Source organism: Notothenia rossii (assembly GCF_949606895.1).
Source record: "Notothenia rossii genome assembly, chromosome: 5".
NCBI classification, from domain to species: domain Eukaryota; kingdom Metazoa; phylum Chordata; class Actinopteri; order Perciformes; family Nototheniidae; genus Notothenia; species Notothenia rossii.
This window is the reverse complement of record NC_136903.1, coordinates 30,542,958-30,562,835: the sequence shown is the minus strand read 5'-3', so window position 1 is coordinate 30,562,835 and position 19,878 is coordinate 30,542,958. Positions and strand designations below refer to the sequence as shown.

General features: G+C 37.6%; 1 protein-coding gene across 1 annotated transcript; it reads left to right on the top strand.

Annotated features, from left to right (window-relative positions):
* The first annotated feature begins 451 nt into the window (after positions 1-451).
* On the top strand, positions 452-18,703 carry syt19 (synaptotagmin XIX). The gene is made up of 9 exons (XM_079679779.1): positions 452-591; positions 8,860-9,059; positions 9,157-9,230; positions 11,525-11,644; positions 12,744-12,929; positions 13,664-13,813; positions 13,988-14,107; positions 17,525-17,636; positions 17,728-18,703. Exons 2-9 carry the CDS (start codon positions 8,864-8,866, stop codon positions 18,033-18,035), a joined length of 1,266 nt encoding a protein of 421 aa, XP_079535905.1. The 5' UTR covers positions 452-591; positions 8,860-8,863; the 3' UTR covers positions 18,036-18,703.
* The last annotated feature ends 1,175 nt before the right edge of the window (positions 18,704-19,878 follow it).

The following is a 19,878-nucleotide window of genomic DNA, read 5'->3' as shown; positions in this document are numbered from 1 at the left end:
TGTAATGCAACAAATAAACATCTCAACATAAGTAACTAAAAGGTTTCGTGGGGATATCTTTTGTGTACTTAAATGTTTTCCCTAATCACCTGACACAACTTGATTCAGTAGCACTTACATCCAGCAAACTTTTCGGTTTCATTCATATATTTTTTCTGAAGGATATTTCTAAAAACATGAGAAAAACATACTGTTCTAATGAACATAAATGTTTTGATTTATGAAGTGATGTTAGGACTGAATCAACTAGTTCTTTTTTCTCCTGGTAGACACTTTGTAAGCAGGCCTGCCGAGGGATCTTAAAGAGGAAAACACCTTAAGGTCAGGCCTTGTTAAGCTCCCTGAAATGTTATTTAAATCTTATGAAAACCAGTTTGCCCAGAATGGTGTGCAGGAAGTCATGTGCTCGGTGTGTGTGGATAGTAGATAGAGAGGAGTGTGACACAAAAAGGAGGAACAGTTATACGATAAGGTGCTGCTTTGAATTCCTCTTGCTGACTTTGTTTCTGTGAAACTAGAAGAGTGGACAGCACAGTGAAATACCTTCATCGCTGAGGAGAAACATGAGCTGATTATTCCTTCGAACCATAGGTAAATGCTTTTTGTCTTTTTTATTAGCCTAATAGCATAATTGCCCAAGTAATATTTGAATGTTTTTGGAAAACAAGAAAAAACACAATTTTTAGCAAGCACATTGGTATTTTTTATTGATTTTTTAACAGTAAGTTCAACCAGATGTGTGAACAAATTTGCACAAAAAATAAAGACACAACATCAATTGCATAACAAATAAAAATGACTTAGGCAGAATGTGCCATGACTTAGGCAATTTTTCTTAAACAACTTTTTTTACACATGAATACAAACAACATAGAAAAGTAGTTTTATTTTCCTAAATATAACCAAGTTGTGTTACCTGTCTAACCTTAACCAAATCCTACTCAGGTGCTTTGTGAACTCGTTTTCTATTGATGAGGGAGGTTGTCGTAGTACTGGTGGGCCACTCTTGGTAGTACTGGTTTCATTGCCTGCAAGTCATTGTATTTCCTGAGAGTAATTGGCAATTGGGCAGGAAAGAGTGGGACCCAGTGGACCGGTTCTTCGGGGATGCTGAGTCGCTGAGGTAGTTCCTTCCAGTCAGACTCAAAATCCAACTTGTGCCGGATTCGACCATCTGCCAAGTACTGGAGAGCCCGAAGGTCATGGACTGCGGGGTCGCCAACTTTTCTGCCTGGTCGAATTTTGGTGACATAGGCCCCAGATAACTTCATGAAGTCACTGTGGTATAGCTGAGTCACCTTGTATGGGGATGGGTGCAAACGTGCAGTCTCAAAGATGACAATGTAATCACGTGGAGTGTGAATATCTTTGATGGTACGCCGTTCAATGAGGCTATGCATGGAGTCGCACTCCATTTGTGTGTGCCCTGCAACCAGAAACTTTTGTTCTATGGTGACACCATAGTTCATGGCCAGATCTAGCTACGCATTTGTGATGGTACAACATCGATTTTGATAGCAGCAGCCATCACTCCAGACTATGACCTTTTTGATGTTTCGGTTGGCGTCTAGGACTGACTCAAAGTGCTTGCACTGCAGATGGGCAAAAACCTCGCTGCTGAGGGAGCCCTCATGCTCCTCCCAGGCGTAACAATACCCATCTTTGTTACCCAGGTTGAAGCAAGTAAAGTTGTGCATCTGTAATTTAGTTTTGTAATACATCTTGCTAGCTTTTGTCTTGGGACACAGAAGAACGCTCTGAAGGTCCATTGTCCACACTGAGAGCTTGTCACTGGATTCCTGTTTATCCTTAGCTTTTTCAGCTTGAGCTTGAGCCTTTAATTTCATGTGAGTAGTAAGGCTATCCTGATCTATATTTCCCACCTTGGCGGCGATACATACATCGCACTGGTCTTTTTTTGGTACGAACACAGAGTATTTCTGCTCACTGAACACTTTTCGGAAATATGTCTCACTCACAACACGTGCTCCACTTTTACCAGCAGCTTTCTGGTATTCCTTGTGAAGGTCACTTAGAACTGTTCCCGGCTCCACAAACTTCTTATCCTGATAGGAGGGAACCTGACGGCAGTAATGGGATGGAACAGTAGGCAGCCCAGAGAGCCATTCTTTCAGGAAGGTCTGGTCAGCATCTGATATGGGCATATGTGGACCAGTCTTATTGATCTTGGGTTTGGGCGGATCAGTTTTGGTTTTCATGACCACAGTTAACCATGATACGATGGTTCTGGGGGCAATTCCAAGGGTTGAACAGAAAATAATCTTACACACAGGTAGTTTACATCTATCTGCCAGTTGCAGGTGGTATGATAGGGACGTTTTTCTCCTTGATGCAACACCACCTTTCTTCTGCTTTATAGGCACATTTTCCACTAAAGTGTGGATATACAGCTTGCGTGTCTCCCAGGAGGGCATGGACCAGAAATTGTTGAAGATATCCGTTCTCTCTTCTTCACTCAGCAGTTCACAACTTTGTTTCTCCGACCTTAAGCAGTGCTGTGATGTGCAGGGTGGGCCCATGGTCTTTGGCTGTCTCTCCTGTCCCGTTGCGTTCTTGTAACTCTCCCCCTTAAGGCGCTTCTCTTTTACCACCTGTCGCTTCCACATATGTGACCTTGGACGCTTATGACGTTTAACAGTGGGAGCTTCAAGTGCAGCCTCTTATTCACTATGTTGAGTGTCTGCATCACTATCATCATCTGGGCGGTCATCTTTCTTAGGTCTATAGTCCTCATCCAAGACAGAGTCATCGTGTTCCAACCCAGTCTCATGGCATTTCGTGTTCACCAACACGATTTTTTATCTATTGATTCGTGTTCACCAACACGATTTTCCCCTTTTTTTCGTGTTGCACAGCACGATTTTAAAAGCAATGTATTTCTATTGGTAGTCTCTCACGGCATTACGTGTTATAGGAAGACCGGAAGCTGTGTGGTTCATAAAAACATGTTCTTACTCAATATCAAGCCACAATTATTGCTTTTATTTTAAATCGTATAATTTCTGACTTTTGTTGCCGTCTGTGAGGAAAATAAATGGGGCTGAGAGCCTCAGGATACTGAAATCTGTATTTTTTAAATATTTTTTCCTTCTAATTTGTTATTCTTTTCAAAATAACACACTTTTATTTACTCAACAATAACACATTATATCCTTGTTTTTATTTATTGGTTTATTTCCATAATTTCGTGATTTTTTGACGTCCGTCAAGAACTGAATTTCAAAAATAAAAATAACCGGAAACAGACGTAGGCCTCTAGGAGTTTAGGATGGCCGAAGACACTACATTACCCATAATCCCCAGCTATCATTTAGGACTACAGTCCCCGTGATTAATCTTCAAGCTCTGGGATTGGATGTTGGAGTGGCAGTGCGCCAAGGTTAGCCTAGCAACAAACAGCTGTTTGAAATGGAACGAAACCACGCCAGACTATCCAAAACTGGAATTGAACGCCCCACCACAGAACTACACATGCTGGCTATTGTGTTTCGCAAAAATGTTCTATGGGACGTCTCTACTGAACGTTTTCGTTTTTCCCACAATTAGAAGTTGCCATGACATTGGTGTTATCAAATGTAAAACATATAATTAATAAATGGGTGAAAATCGCTTGTGTCCATAATGCGCAGCATTAATATACCCACATGACATCTCATACTTTGTAATTCTACTCCACTACAATTCAGAGGTTAACCTGGTATTTTTACTCCACTACACTTATTTGAGTTACTTTGCAGATTCTGATTAATGATGTGAAATATAAACAACCCTTAAATCAGACTTTAGTTACACCTGAGTAAAATTCAGGGAAGATGATTGTCAAGTGCCAACAATCAGGAGAGATATTTGATAGTTGGTGCTTGAGAAGACTAAACATTTATCTGCAATTGACATGAATGGAAACGAGTAATAAAGTATATTCATTACTCGTTATTCTCTACAAATAGTTAATTAAAGACTGTATAATGGCTATTTTGCACATCTCTTTCAATATTTTCAAAGGTTATTGACATATCATATACACAACTACGGTGTATGCAATGAATGAAAATCTTGGGTCACAGGTTCCTCAACAGCGCATTACAAGACATCTATCAATATGTGTGTATACCTCCACCATTAAACTGTCATATTCTGCACATTTCTTATATAGTACTATCTACATACCAACCCAGTCTCATGGCATTTCGTGTTCACCAACACGATTTTTAATCTATTGATTCGTGTTCACCAACACGATTTTCCCCTTTTTTTCGTGATGCAAAGCACGATTTTAAAAGCAATGTATTTCTATTGGTAGTCTCACCACATTACGTGTTATAGGAAGACCGGAAGCTGTGTGGTTCATAAAAACATGTTCTTACTCAATAGCAAGCCACAATTATTGCTTTTATTTTAAATCGTATAATTCCGGACTTTTGCTGCCGTCTGTGAGGAAAATAAATGGGGGTCAGAGCCTCAGAATACTGAAATCTGTATTTTTTAAATCTTTTATTCCTTCTAATTTGTTATTCTTTTCAAAATAACACACTGTTATTTACTCACCAATAACACCCAATTATCCTTGTTTTTATTTATTTGTTTAGTTCCATAATCTCTGGCTTTTTTGGTGTCCGTCAGGAACTGAATTTCAAAATAAAAATAACCGGAAACAGATTTAGGCATTTCCAGCGATTACCCAAGATCCTCAGCTATGGTTTAAGCTCGCCGGATGTTTTAGCCGCAATGCATGTTGGGATTTGGTGTTTATATGATAGGAAATCGGAAAAACATTTCAAAAGAATAAAATAATACTTAATTCCGAGTGTTCTTGCTTTTCTCTTTGAAAGTCTTCACATAACGGCATTGTAATACACGGTTCGGCTGCATTACATATTACAGATCTGCCGTAGTTCTCTATTCATAGAGCCCTGATGAGAAGACCTTTGGAAAAACTGGAAGAAATGCCGCCGAAACTGAATACTTGACGTGGATCATAAATATATCAACAATTAAACAACTTCTTCATTTCTCTTCACATAATACGTCTCCTTGCAGTATCAATAGTAATTTGGCTGACTTTTACATTTCATCTAATTCATAGATAGGTTATATTTACACCATAACGGTGCACAGCTGATATAAAAGGACTTTGAATATAAGAATGTAAATACTGAGTCTGAAATAGTATAGCAATATGCTGTAAAATTATGTGAAAACATGAATAAAACTACACATCTTCAGATGTTGTACATACATAAGTGTCCTACACTAATATTACAAAGTTATTATGGCTGTGTGTACCTTGTGTGCACCGCCTAGTGGTTAAAGCACGTTATTGAATTATTGTTTTTATGTGTTATATTTGATTAAAAAAATATTAAGAGTACATACTTTCATAGGGGCAAAGTAGAAGGTCAATGATATTAATATAGAATATAAAATATCAAGAAGATACTCTAAGTGATCTCTACAATAAAACAGTTTAGTGCAGGATGTACAAAGATATTAGGAGGTGCAAAACAGAAAAACGAATTAACCTTTATTTAAACATTAAATAATACTTTAGATTAAGGTCTTCTTTTAAATAAGAAAAAAGCTTTGGGGGTATCTACAGATAAATATTAAGCCTGACAAAGTACTTAACGTCTAATATATTGCTTTCCCGCAATGTTAACTATGTTGAAGCACTTATTTTAACTGATATTATACATATGAATTATACTCTTATGTATGTAGATAGTACTGTATAAGAAATATGCAGAATATGACAGTTTAATGGTGGAGGTATACACACATATTGATAGATGTTTTGTAATGCGCTGTTGAGGAACCTGTGACCCAAGATTTTCATTCATTGCATTCACCGTAGTTGTGTATATGATATGTCAATAACCTTTGAAAATATTGAAAGGGATGTGCAAAATAGCCATTATACAGTCTTTAATTAACTATTTGTAGAGAATAACGAGTAATGAATATACTTTATTACTCGTTTCCATTCATGTCAATTGCAGATAAATGTTTAGTCTTCTCAAGCACCAACTATCAAATATCTCTCCTGATTGTTGGCACTTGACAATCACATTCCCTGAATTTTACTCAGGTGTAACTAAAGTCTGATTTAAGGGTTGTTTATATTTCACATCATTAATCAGAATCTGCAAAGTAACTCAAATAAGTGTAGTGGAGTAAAAATACCAGGTTAACCTCTGAATTGTAGTGGAGTAGAATTACAAAGTAACAATGAGATGTCATGTGGGTATATTAATGCTGCGCATTATGGACACAAGCGATTTTCACCCATTTATTAATTATATGTTTTACATTTGATAACACCAATGTCATGGCAACTTCTAATTGTGGGAAAAACGAAAACGTTCAGTAGAGACGTCTCATAGAACATTTTGCGAAACACAATAGCCAGCATGTGTAGTTCTGTGGTGGGGCGTTCGATTCCAGTTTTGGATAGTCTGGCGTGGTTTCGGTCCATTTCAAACAGCTGTTTGACGCTAGGCTAACCTTGGCGCACTGCCACTCCAACATCCAATCCCAGAGCTTGAAGATTAATCACGGGGACCGTAGTCCTAAACGATAGCTGGGGATTATGGGTAATGTAGTATCTTCGGCCATCCTAAACTCCTAGAGGCCTACGTCTGTTTCCGGTTATTTTTATTTTGAAATTCAGTTCCTGACGGACGTAAAAAAATCACGAGATTATGGAAATAAACCAATAAATAAAAACAAGGATAATTATGTGTTATTGTTGAGTAAATAAAAGTGTGTTATTTTGAAAAGAATAACAAATTAGAAGGAAAAAAATATTTAAAAAATACAGATTTCAGTATCCTGAGGCTCTCAGCCCCATTTATTTTCCTCACAGACGGCAACAAAAGTCAGAAATTATACGATTTAAAATAAAAGCAATAATTGTGGCTTGATATTGAGTAAGAACATGTTTTTATGAACCACACAGCTTCCGGTCTTCCAATAACACGTAATGTCGTGAGAGACTACCAATAGAGATACATTGCTTTTAAAATCGTGCTGTGCAACACGAAAAAAAGGGGAAAATCGTGTTGGTGAACACGAATCAATAGATTAAAAATCGTGTTGGTGAACACAAAATGCCATGAGACTGGGTTGCGTGTTCACTTTCTGACCATGAATCAGGATCAGAATCAGCTCTGGAGGCTTCATCGGCTGTTTCTTCTTCAATCCGTTGCCCGGTGTCTATGTCATTTCCTTCTTTCTCACATCTACTGTCATCTAAATCCTTCTCTGAGTCCTTCTCTAAATTTGTATCAAGTTAATTTCCTGACCCTGAAGCAGAAGAAAATAAAGTTGCTGAGCGTTGCTACTTCATCATGCCTTGTCGCAGAAATGTGATTAAAAGTTTAAACACACAGTTCCTAATCCCTTTGATTGACTGAAAGTACATTTAGTGTCTAGAAAGTTGAAGAAATATGCACTAGCTCACCAGATGAATCAAAAAGAAGAGCTAATGTTTCACTTGTGGTCAGCAGAGCCCTCTGTCTTATGCGGTCCGCCATCTTTGTATGTAGCGTCAAAAATGCCTAAGTCAAAGAGATGACTTAGGCAGATAGTGATTTTGGACTCAAAAATGCGTTCTGATAGGCTGAGGACATAGGCAATAAGGCAGGGTGATGCAGCAGTGGTAGGAGAGTAAAGTTAGGCAGATATCACAATTTGGCCAAAAAATGACATAGGCAATTATGCTATTAGGCTAACGTCAATGGTCTCAGGTGTAAGCAGCAACAGAAATGCTGCCTTTAGTCTTCTCCATTTATCTTTTTATTCATTTTTAAAACTCTGGTGGCAGTATTTTGCCAAACCTGAATTGTTTAAATGTGTTACGTCAACTTTCTTTGTTTAAATATAAATACTACTTCTAACTCTGTAGGTTTCCCCTGCAATGTTCATCTTGTTTTGCATGCAGTGTGAGTTTGACAAATGCGATTTGACTAAACCACTTCTGATAGGAGATCATTTAATCTTTCTGACCACGCCACAGGCGTACCGGTTTTCTTTACCTCTAACGATAATCCAACTGTTACAAATGCAGTAGTCAGCAGGCATTTTTAACCTGATGATCTACTTGTTTTGGACATAAAGGTGTATATATCCCTTATAAGGGATACCAACTGAGTCTCATTGCTTTTGTAAAGAAACATTTATTCAACAGTTTAGGAAAGCCTATATTTTTGTGTTTTATAAAAGTGAATCTACTCACTGGCTTTCCTCAAAATGAAGGTTGAATGAACTAGTTTCATTGAAGAAGGTGCCTCTGTATTCAATTGTTGACACAACAGTCCAAACCCCGAAGGTATTTAGCTTTTAAAACATGACAATCAGCAAGTAATCATAATTCGGAGAAACTTCAAAGATGTGGCCTTTTTTAAATTGTAATTTACTTATAATAACCAATTGTCTTACCACTTAAGCTGCACCTCCTTGACCTCCTTATCTTCACAAGTTGCATTTCCATGCTGCCAAGAAGCATTGTGTGTAGAGCGAGAAGAAGCGCCATCACTCACCGTTTCTTTCCCTCTTACGTCTCTTTGATATAAAACCCACAAGAGCCAGCTGTTTGGTAAACTTGAGTGACATTGCATACATTTTTACTTGGCTATTTAGGGTTTTTAGTCAAACAGATTTCCCGTACAGATCCTGCATGTCTTTGAATTACTGTCCTGGATCCTTCCTATATGTAAAGTGGGCCAAAATGAAAGCTAGTGTTAATACTGTAGTTGCTATTCACTTGCAGTTACAACATTCTGACAGTATTCCTTAATAGTTGATCTATAGTCCTCTCACGTCTTTCCTCCTGTGTTGCAGAGGTATGGAGTTGGATAGTTTTGTATATTTTGATGGACTGTCAGCTGCTGGGGACCTGACAATGCCATTCCCAGATACGGTGAAGTACTGCATCCTGGGAATTTCAGTCACTCTTTTAATGCTGGCGCTGGGTATCTTGGCATGGCAGGTCTTCAGGTGCTGCTCACAGAAATACACCACATACATGCGGCAAGATGCTGGTGAGTAGATAGGATTACAATACAAAGCACACATTTCTAATGCTGTATACCAAGAAAGGAATACAAATTGCAATTGTGTGTCTGACTTTTACTGTAGTGAACAATGATCAGCTGTACTCGGATGAAAAGTCGGGGACAGCGAGAATCTACTCAGGAGCTCCAAGCACCAGGGTAAGAGGAAATGGATTGTAGGTGTGGATAGAGTAGAATATAATCACACCTTTTCTTATGACCATATTGCTTATATACTTAATATCTCACATGTCTTCCTATGGCCTTTTTTGACCTACTTTTAATGCAAGTAAATGTAACTGGGATTAAGGAAGCACATCACACAAATATACATGTCACTGGCAATAGACTTTTTAATACTACTTTTAATCATTTTTTCATACTCTTTAATACTTTAAAAACGTATTATAACAAGTAGTTGAGATGTGAGAAACATCACAATTTAAAAGAAAAATGATATGATATGTATCAATTAAATAATTATTTATTTTCTTTATTGTCACTGGCATTGGACATTAGGTCAATAATAATAATATTTCTTTTTAAAACAGTTTAATTTATAATACCTACAGTATTAAAGTTAATTATAATGCCACTCGCTTTTGATGCCACTCTAATTTTTCAATAGTTTTTAATAGTTTTATAATACAGACAGATCATTGCAATGTAAAAAACACATCACACACATTTGTTTTAAACATTTCTAACATGTCAACTGGGTATTGTGCAAGTTTGTATCTGTTTAAACCAAATGAGTGGGCATGTGTGTTCATACAAGATACATATTACATATCAGACTTCTTTCTAAATAACTGTAGAAACAAGTTTCAATGTCCTCTGCAAAGTCTTGGGTCGAACTATGCATTTTGAATGGTTTAAGTCAGGGGTTTCAAACTAAAATACACAGTGGGCCAACATTTTAAAATCGGTAGTCGAGGACCAGACTGGTTCAATGTTTATTGCAAAACGTATTGAATGAACTTATTGCACATATTAAACCTGGAACTAACTATGCTTAAATGATTGCCAATACAAAACATTAAACATTAAATAATCAGTTGCATTCATTTCTTATGGCTCTATCTGCAGAGTCATTTCTTATGATTACATTTTTCCACAGGCCAACAACAGCTTCAAAAAAACTATTTCCCTCAAAGAAAAAAACCAAAAATGCCTTCTGTCGCAAGAAAAAAAGTGCAAAAAGGAAACATCCATTGAAACTCAGTGTGCTGCTCTATGATGCTAGTTCAAGCCAGATACTTGGCATCTCATCTTGGGTGCAAGTTCATCAATGTTTGGGCTCAGGCTCTGAGTTGAGGGAATCCTCAGGATTGAGTGAAGGTGTGCGTGCAATATACCGGCGGGCCAGATTGAATAGTAATTAGAAATTATCCTGCGGTCCAAAATTAAATCCACCAAGGGCCTGATTTGGCCCCCGGGCCTTGAGTTTGACACATGTGGTTTAAGTGAACATACTTCTAAATAAACATTTAAGAGTCTTGTTAATAATTTTTAAAAAAACATCCTTTGAAGAGAAATCAAATATAGCCTTTGATCACTTGCTTCTATTCCATTTTGAAAAGACGTGATGTGCTACGTTTATCACTAAAAAGCCTGTGATGTGTTTTTCACAATAGATTAGGACTCAAATAGGCTGAATGCATAGTTTTTTAAATACAGGCCCCAGTGGCTGGGTCTCAGGATATATAAATCATGCCTGTATCAGAATGCCCACACTTCAAAGCAGCTTCTGTACAGTACAATATTAGCCATGACCAGATTTTAAAACAAGTAATAGATGTCGAAGGTTGGCCTTAACTGGGCAAGATGGATCAGAGCAGATGTTGGCGACTTTTTTACATATTTGCTGCCTTTCAGTCAATACTCAGGAAACACAGTGTAAAAACTATTAAAGCTACTGACAAAAAAATTATTTAACACAAAAACGAACAGAAATACTGTAAATTCTAGATATTTCCAACGAAAGGTTTTAGGATAAGTAAAACATGACTTCAAACAATATGTACCAATGCATTTTGAAATAATACTGGTACATATACAAATGGTCAGTCAGCTCTTGCCTAGCCCGAAGGACATCTTTTGTATAGAAGAACATGTATGTGCAGATGAGATTTCTCTGTTTATCCACTACATGTGAACTCGGTCACATTTTATTGAAGTAGTCTACTGTTTCCTTTCTGTCATCTGACTGCTGTTTGCAAAGAAAATGTGTAGTTTTTACTTTGTTTTGACAAGACGAAGATTGGACTCTATTGATTTTGATGCTCAAAATAGGTCCCATTGTCAGTGTACATAAAGATTAAATTGCACTTGTTTGAACAAAGACGATGTTGCTACTTGTCAAGTCAAATAAACGCTGAAGGCGCTGTGGTGAATAACAAACACCACAGATATAAATGTGTGTGTGTTTACATGACTTTGTGTCGCCCCAGGTGGAGAATGTCAACACAGAGGTCCGCAGGCTGAGTCGCTGTCTTTCTCAGGCCTCATTACCTTCCTCAGGATCCGTACAGGCAGACGGAGAGAGGGAAGAGCAGGCCAACAATAAAAAGGTGGCACTACTCTATAATCCTGTTGTCACGTGACAATCAATCTACAATTTTCCAAATCCTGTTTAATCTCTTCATCTAATGTCTTCTTACCTTCAAAAACGTTTAACGCTCTCTCACAATTTGATTTTACTCGAGGTCTCATACATTCAATGTAGGTGCATCCTTTGTTTTTTTAAATGTTATTTATTTACTTGGTTTGTCAATACATTTACTTCGCTTAATGTACAAACTAATTTCTTTACAGGCAGTACAAGTTAACCAAAACAAAGAAACATGCCTTATTGTATGACTTTTTTACTTGAATGACACCAAAAAACAAAACAATAGTACATATACAAAAATTGCTATATGCATGACGGCTTATTTTGCATCCCACAGTAAATGTGCATAAAGATTTGTTAGTTTTATATTCTTCTCATTGTACCGCAACTTAGCCTTATGCAGTTTTTAAATCTGTATGACATCCATCTTCATCATGTCTCATAAATAGAGATGGAAAAGCAGGGATTTTGAACAAAATTGTATTAAGTCAAGCCAAGTTTATTTATATAACACATTTAAAACAACCTCAGTTAACCAAAGTGCTCTCCAGATTAAAAACAAGACAATCAGCAATTAATTAAATAATAAAGACATAATTGTACACAGGTAAAAATAGATCAAAAGAAACAAAATACAATAAAAGCAACAATAAATGGGTTTTCAGCAGTGTTATGCTAACAATGGTAAAGCTAATCATGCTAATACTTTTAGCAGGTTTAACATATTACCCAGGTTAACCATCTCAGTTTAGCATGCTTTACAAACGGAACAAAGTAAACCTGTTGCTGATGAAAATGTCATTAGATTTATATTATTATTTGGTCGAATAGTTTGAATCTTAAGGGTAAGTCATTCTTGAATATAAGTAAATAATTCCACTGCAAGATGTCAAAAGATATCAACCTCATATTGGAGCTAGAGGGAGAACCCATAAGTGTGTTGATCAAAGTGTGGACAAACTGGCAGCCAAACATTTGTATTTCAAAAATATCCTTTTTAAACATTAACAGCATCATTTATTTAATGGTGTCTTTTCTAACAAACCCTCTTGTACTAGGTCGAAGGAACGCTGCGCTTTTCCATCTATTATGACCAACTGCAGTCCCAGCTGGTGGTCACCATCTTGCAGGTGGAGGGACTTCTGGAGCAAAGCCCGACGCGAATCCTCCAGCCATTTGTTAAACTAAGACTCATGTGGTCAAACTCAGAAGAAGTGGAAGTTGAAGAATGTACAGACGAAGAGGTAACTTTTGTCTTCCTTATCACATACAATATGTCACTGGTGCAGTGATGATGTATTTTTGTAGGCCCAGAAGTTAGCTTCTTAATGGCTCCTGACAAAAATGAATGGGATTGTTTCAATGGATTCCAGATTGTAAAATAAGCTTTGTGTCAAACAACTGTTTATGCTATTTACACATTTTGTTCAGCAGGATCATCTCCACTTTTAGGATATTTTAAGCGTAAATGCAATCGTCAGAAGTGAGGCTAGGCTACATCAAGGTCACATGACTTCATGTCACCATTCACTTAGCTCAAGGCGCTTAATGTTTGGCGTGTGACGATGAGTAGTCTCATTTAGCCACTTGTTAGCTACCACTGTTTTCATGACAAATACAAGCTTTGGATATTCACCATTTACTGAAACATTTTATGTGGTGAAACAAAAGGTTAAAATCTCTTAATTTTGAATTGATTCCAGCCTTTACTTTAGGTATCGAACATCAAACACAGTAATACAAAAAAATGGACTTCCAGACGAGGGAACCGGAAGTGTTAGAATTTTAACTAATTTCTGTGTTTTAGGACTCATTCCTTGTTACCTCGTTAATTAATTGTAGAAATTGCAGATCTTGATTTTGGGAAAAATACAGCTTTTGTTTTCTCCTTTTATGCTCATTAGGCCCACTTTGTAAAAATATAACACTGTCTTTCACATTCTCATAGAGTAATAGATTACTTCTGTGACCTTCTTAGGGTGAAGGGACAGCACCCGTCTTGTGGAAAGTGCTGCAGGAATGCCGGACTCGCATTGTGAAAGGCAGCTGTAACCCTTTATTTGGAGACCAGTTCAGCTGTCCTCTGCTAGAAGAAAAGCAGCTTCATCACATCAACCTCAGGATGGAGGTCCTGAAATACATAGACACACCACTTTCCTCTAAGTTTCTCTCAAATTATAGGGAATTAGTATTTAGTCAGTTGAAGAAAAAACCTCTAAGCAGAATCTACAGTATGTCTTTTTTTTTTTTTACGTGTGATCGTGTAAAATGACTGACTGTCCTGTGTCCTTGTGCATCTCAGGTGAGGGACTTTGATAAATTCTCCAGACACTCAGTGTTAGGGGAGGTGAGGGTTCCTTTAGGGCGGCTCAACATCTCCTACCCTCTGGAGCTACAAGAAGATCTAATGATACCACAGAAGGTACAGAAGGACACTATGTGTACAAAGACACACATAGCAATCAAATAAGAATTTTTTTTCCATAATCTTTCGGTCAAGGTGAATTATTTTGAAATTCAAAAGTCTTGAACATTCAGAACAAAATATTAAATATTAAAAAGTGAAAGGGACATAAATTACACAAGGTGAGACACTGAAGTATATGCTCCTGGCATTTGCAGGGTTAAAGAGGGATCAAGTCCTCCTTATACCTATACTTACAGAATGATTTTCAGTTGAGTTTTTCCTGTTTCTTTTCCTGTTAACCCATTTAATCCCACATTGTTCCCAGACATGAAAATATCCAAATCTTGTGTCATTAGTAACCCTTTGAAAAAATCAATCATTGTTTTTAAAAAAAAACTCATGGAAAAGTAGTTGAAATGTTATGTTTTATATCACAATTGTGACCGGTGGGATTATGTGTTGCCGTGAAAATACATATATTGAATTAGCATACTTCTCCAATGCAGTCATGCACATTTGTATACATCCCAGCCTAGTTATCTACACATTTAAAACTATGTCACTGGCAATCTCCATCAAATTCTAGTTAGACTTTTTACACATCAAAATTCCTGATACAACACCAATATGAACAACCATCAACGTTTTTCAACATTTCTATTTTAGTGCAACATGTATTGAAACATGAATATTATACAACTGTTGTCAAATGTGAACTTTTACTTTAGTGCAATATTTGTAACATTGTCTTTCTGATATTTTAGTGCAACATTCACAAACAACTGTACAGCCAGTTGTGTGATTCATTCACATTGAACATAAAAGGTAACATTTAGAAAAGGTAGCATGTAGAATAGGTGTCCTACACTGAACAAAAATGCAATATATATATATATATATCATAGGCTTTAGAACCAAGTGCACGATTAGTTTGTGCATCACTATTTTGAACTACAATCTACTGATTGATTAACTTGAACTTATTTTCCAAAACATTCCAGTCATTTCAGACTTTTCCCCTTTGTCATAGACTTGTCCTTTGTACTTCATCTCCACAGCCTTTATTGGGTCTTCTTTGTTGTTTTTGATAGCTATTACAGCCTCTTTGCATTCACTTATAGTTCCCTTTCTACTGTCCATGGTACATCTTGAAGCACTCAATGTGCAGTGGTGCTTTGCATTTCTCACATGCATAGGTAGTGCGTTTGTCACAGTGACGACATCTCTGGAACCGATGCATCGTGTTGATTGGCCAGTGAGATGATTTGTCATATCTTGCCTGATGTTCAACAGTAGCTGCCAGCAGAGATCTCCTGCCCTGGCTCAGTGGTTTTGTGCCAAACTTTTGCATAAGTGACTGCGCCACTATCATTGAGAAAGTGAGCAGATCAATGGTCCCTCCCATAATGGCTCTGTAAAAGAAATGGCTGTTCACAAGTGTACTGTTGAGAGACCATGCAAAGATGGGCCACCACCACTTTTTAGACCTGATCGAGATATGGTATCTTGATACCTGTTGGTCATGAAGGTCAACACCACCCATGTGCTCATTGTATAGGTTGATTCATTTTGGTTGTGGGACTTTGTCAAATGTACGTCGCTCCTTGTTCCATCTCTTGACAAAGGTCTCACTGTATTTCTCCTCCATGTTTGTTGCCACTGTGACAACATTATTGTCTCTCCAACGGACCAGCAACTGAGGTTTTTTCCTTGGGTCAAAACCTCAAATGTTCCCCGAGATAACTTCATGAATTCTTTCTGGGGCTTGAATGGGACATAAAACAGACAATTTTGCCTCATTGTTCCAGAGCTCCCATATCTTCTTTTTGTCATTTCATCAAGGAGTCCAAGAGAAGTGAAGAGGTTGTCATGGATGAATTTGCAACCTTGAGGCACCTGAGCTTGCTCTGCAAGACCAGGGACAACACTGGGTCCCTGACCTAACCCCGTCTCAGGGAGGAGAATGTCGGATCCACCATATGGCTCCATTTGATGCATGTAACCACTGGATGAGGCAAGGCTCCATAGTTTGTAACCAAAGCGGATTGGTTTACCTCTTATGAATTGCTTACATCCATGGTGACCATAGTATCTGATCATGCTCTCATCCACCGACAGCCATTCCTGAAATGGCATGACTTTGTATGACTGATTGAGTTCGGAGAAGATGGGTCTAAGATGGGTCGTCAGTGATCTTTGTGTTGTCAACCACATGAATTGAGGCCATTATTTAATCAAAGCGATTTCTCCGCATTGCATCTGAAATGCTTTCAATGTGTACATCACTGTCAAGTGACCAGTACATGTGTCTTCTTGGAACAGAGCTGTACCCAGAGGTGATAAGGATCCCATAAAATGTGAGGAGCTCCTCCATACTCAGAAACAGTTGCTGGTCCTTGGTCTGGGTGGAGTAGAGGTTGGACATTTCAATGGTGATATATCTTAGGGTAGGTGGATACATTAGTAAGAAAACATCCATTGGATCAGGGCAACTTTGTTTTATACATTCTGCAGCATTTGAGCTGTATACTGTGTGTTTTGGATTAACAGTGGAGGCGGGCCTCTTCAGTCGTTCGAACACTCAATCTTTATTTTTGACAACCTGCAGCTTTGCCCTTGGCTTTTCTGACTGGACCTTCTTGCTCATAAAGGCTACTGGTTCTTTATCATGAACAGCGGAGGGGTGTGTGGAAGGGGTAGTGGTGAGGGGGATGTCATCGTCATTGATAACATTGTTCCTGTCATAATCAATTTGCTGAAGTTCAGCATATGCATTCAACAGCTTGGCTGGCAAATGGCCTGACTCCCCCTCATAGTCCATATCTGACCCATCGCTATCACAATCACTGAGGAAAGCATCTTTCTCAGTTTGAGGGATAACTGTAATGTTGCATGCCTTATCAGGGCTGTCACCTAGATCCAACATATCCAGAACTTGACTCAAGGTAAAGCTACACATTAAGAAATTAAGTTAAAAGACTATGTATGTGTAAATGTATGTGTATACCTATGCACTGTGTTATCCCACCGGTCACTATTGTTGCCGTCAACATGTTTACTCTTTCTGTTTCCACATTAAAAAAAATTAAGTTATTGCAAATGCATTTATCAATACTAGATACCTTAAAGATTATGTTTACCAAAAATCATTGTACTATCTTTACGTTAACATTCTTTACTAACCCTTTTTCTGGGAGCTTTGAGGCAGCCGTCCTCTTCTCTTGGTGCAACCAGGAAGTGAACAGCTCAAGTCATGTCACAATTTACACTAAACATGTGACACTGCACATATTTCATTGAGACCTTTTATTTATCCAATATTTTCTGGAAATACATTGATATATAATTCAGTAACATTTATAGAACCATATAAGTGAAAATATGTTTTATTTTTTTGTGCTTTTTTGTGTTTATCCTCCACCTTCTGAATAGGATCTTGTAGGAAAGGTTCTTCTGTCGTTAAAGATTCTACCCACTTCTCAAAGGCTGGAGGTTGGATTGCTAAAGGTCAGAACAGCCCACTCTGAGATATCCTCTGATGCAGGTAAATAGCTAACACATCTAAGAAAAATAAAGCTATGAAAATGCAGCAGAATAACATACAGTCACGGATTTTCCTTTTCTGTTTTTTGTAGCCCTGTACGCTAGGATCAGTCTGCAGTGCAACCAGAGCAAGTTGCGGTACCAGAAAACCTCTGCAGTGGCTCGCTGCCTGGTGACTGTCTTCAATGAGGTCGTCATGTTCTCCCTACCAGCATTTCCTCTGGAGCAGTGTAAAATATTGGTGTCTGTGTATGAAATACGTACGGCCAAGAAATCCCCAAAAGTTCTGATTGGACAGTTGATGGTCGGGAAGGAGAAGAGTTCAGAAGACAAACAATGGAGTATAATGATGTGCTCAGTACGGCAGCCAGTAGCAAAGTGGCACGGCCTTCTGATCTGACATACTGATAGATTCTCTCCTGCTCTTCCTGGATGTCTGTCCAGACATACTACATTTAACTGAAAAAATGGGGTGCTTGTGTATTCACTTTATAAAGACTTCCGATTTAAACGCATAAATGTTATTTCTTCGTCAACAACAAATTACATTTGGGGGACATTTGGATGCTTTGACAGTACCTCCGTCCTCTGCTAGTGGCTGGCAGGATTATGTATGAAAAGGGTCTGAAATCTCAACTTTTTTAATAACTCCGTAGTGTCTCTTGGTATGGATAGCTCGGCTATGAGTACAAAAAGTACCAGAACACATAGGGTGAATTCTGAAGGTATAGGCTACATATAGAATTTTGTTATAAATGATGATGTCAACAATCTTCCTGGTGTCGCCAAAATAAAATGAGGTAGGCTTCAGGCAGTACAACAGAAACAGGTGCAGCCCCAGGTGAGACACAAAACTCCATTGATGATGCCCCTGGGATAATGAGTTAGTAACATGCATAAACATAAAATGACAAAGAAAGGAATGTTTATCAAGATTTTACCAGGGGTAAGTAGCCTCAATGGAAAAAAGGCAAAACAAACCAGATTAATATTAACAATAATAATTCATTTATTTTTTATAAATAATAATTAATTAATCAAATGTGGATCAATTAAACAAAAAATAAATTGCATTGAAAATGTAAATAAACAAATAGAAACAAATTAACTTTACATGTTCAATGTGTAACCAGGAAATGGTTGTTGGATAATTGCTCATTGGTACAAAAAGGAATAATGTTGATCAATATAGCTGTTATTAGACAAACCTCTTTACTTTTTGTATTTAGCAGTAGAGGAAGCTGTTGGTTTTCATTGTTGGCTATTGCCATGATACAGGCAGCATAAAAAAAATATTCTAAAGAGTGCTGCAGGCAAACGGAAAAAGAGTGTGCCATGGTGGGATGACAACTGAAGTACAGCTAGGGAGACATAGGGAACTTAAACAGCTAGAAGCTTATCAAAACTGGACACATTGATCCACATAAAAGAGAAACAGGCAACAGTACGGGAAATTATCAGGTTAGAAAAATGTACCTACTGGAGACATTTGTAATACTTTTTGCCCATTGCACTAACCTCACAATAGGGTAAGACCATGGAATGTATGGCAAAAGAGATTATCTAATTTTTTAGATTTAAAACATTTTCTTTTCACTTTTCAAAGTGGATTTCAGGGAAAATAGATAGATTGTAATCTTATGTTTAGAATCAGAAGTCAGGAAAGCTAAAACACAGAACAATAAATGGCGTGTGTCGAGTTCCTTGATGTGTGTTGCATGTTATGGAAAGAGGAACTGCTTATTAAACATCATTAATTGTGTAAATAGCAGAGGTGGGACCAAGTCATTGTTCTGCAAATCACAAGTAAGTCTCAAGTCTTTGCACTCAAGTCACAAGTAAGTCTCAAGTCTTTGCGCTCAAGTCCGAGTCAATTCTCAAGTCAGGTTGGGCAAGTTCAAGTCAAGTCCAAGTCACAAACTTTGAAAAACCGAGCCTTAAACAAGTCATTATGTGCTTTTCACCAAATGTAATGACATCCATCAACAGAATAATGTTTAATAATCAAACTGCTCTTTATTAGTCACATTAATAATTTAATAATCAATTTTCTCTCTGCTGGTAAAGTAACGTGTTTTTTTCTATTTTAAGAGGGATAAGTAAGGTAAGGCTACCGTGACGGTTTGAGTTTAATTGACAAGATCCCTGATGTTGAGGTAACCAGAATGTTTATTTCCGCTGTGTACAACATGTTATAAGGGACCCACAATCTATCTTTATGCAAGGGATAATGTGCAGCGAGG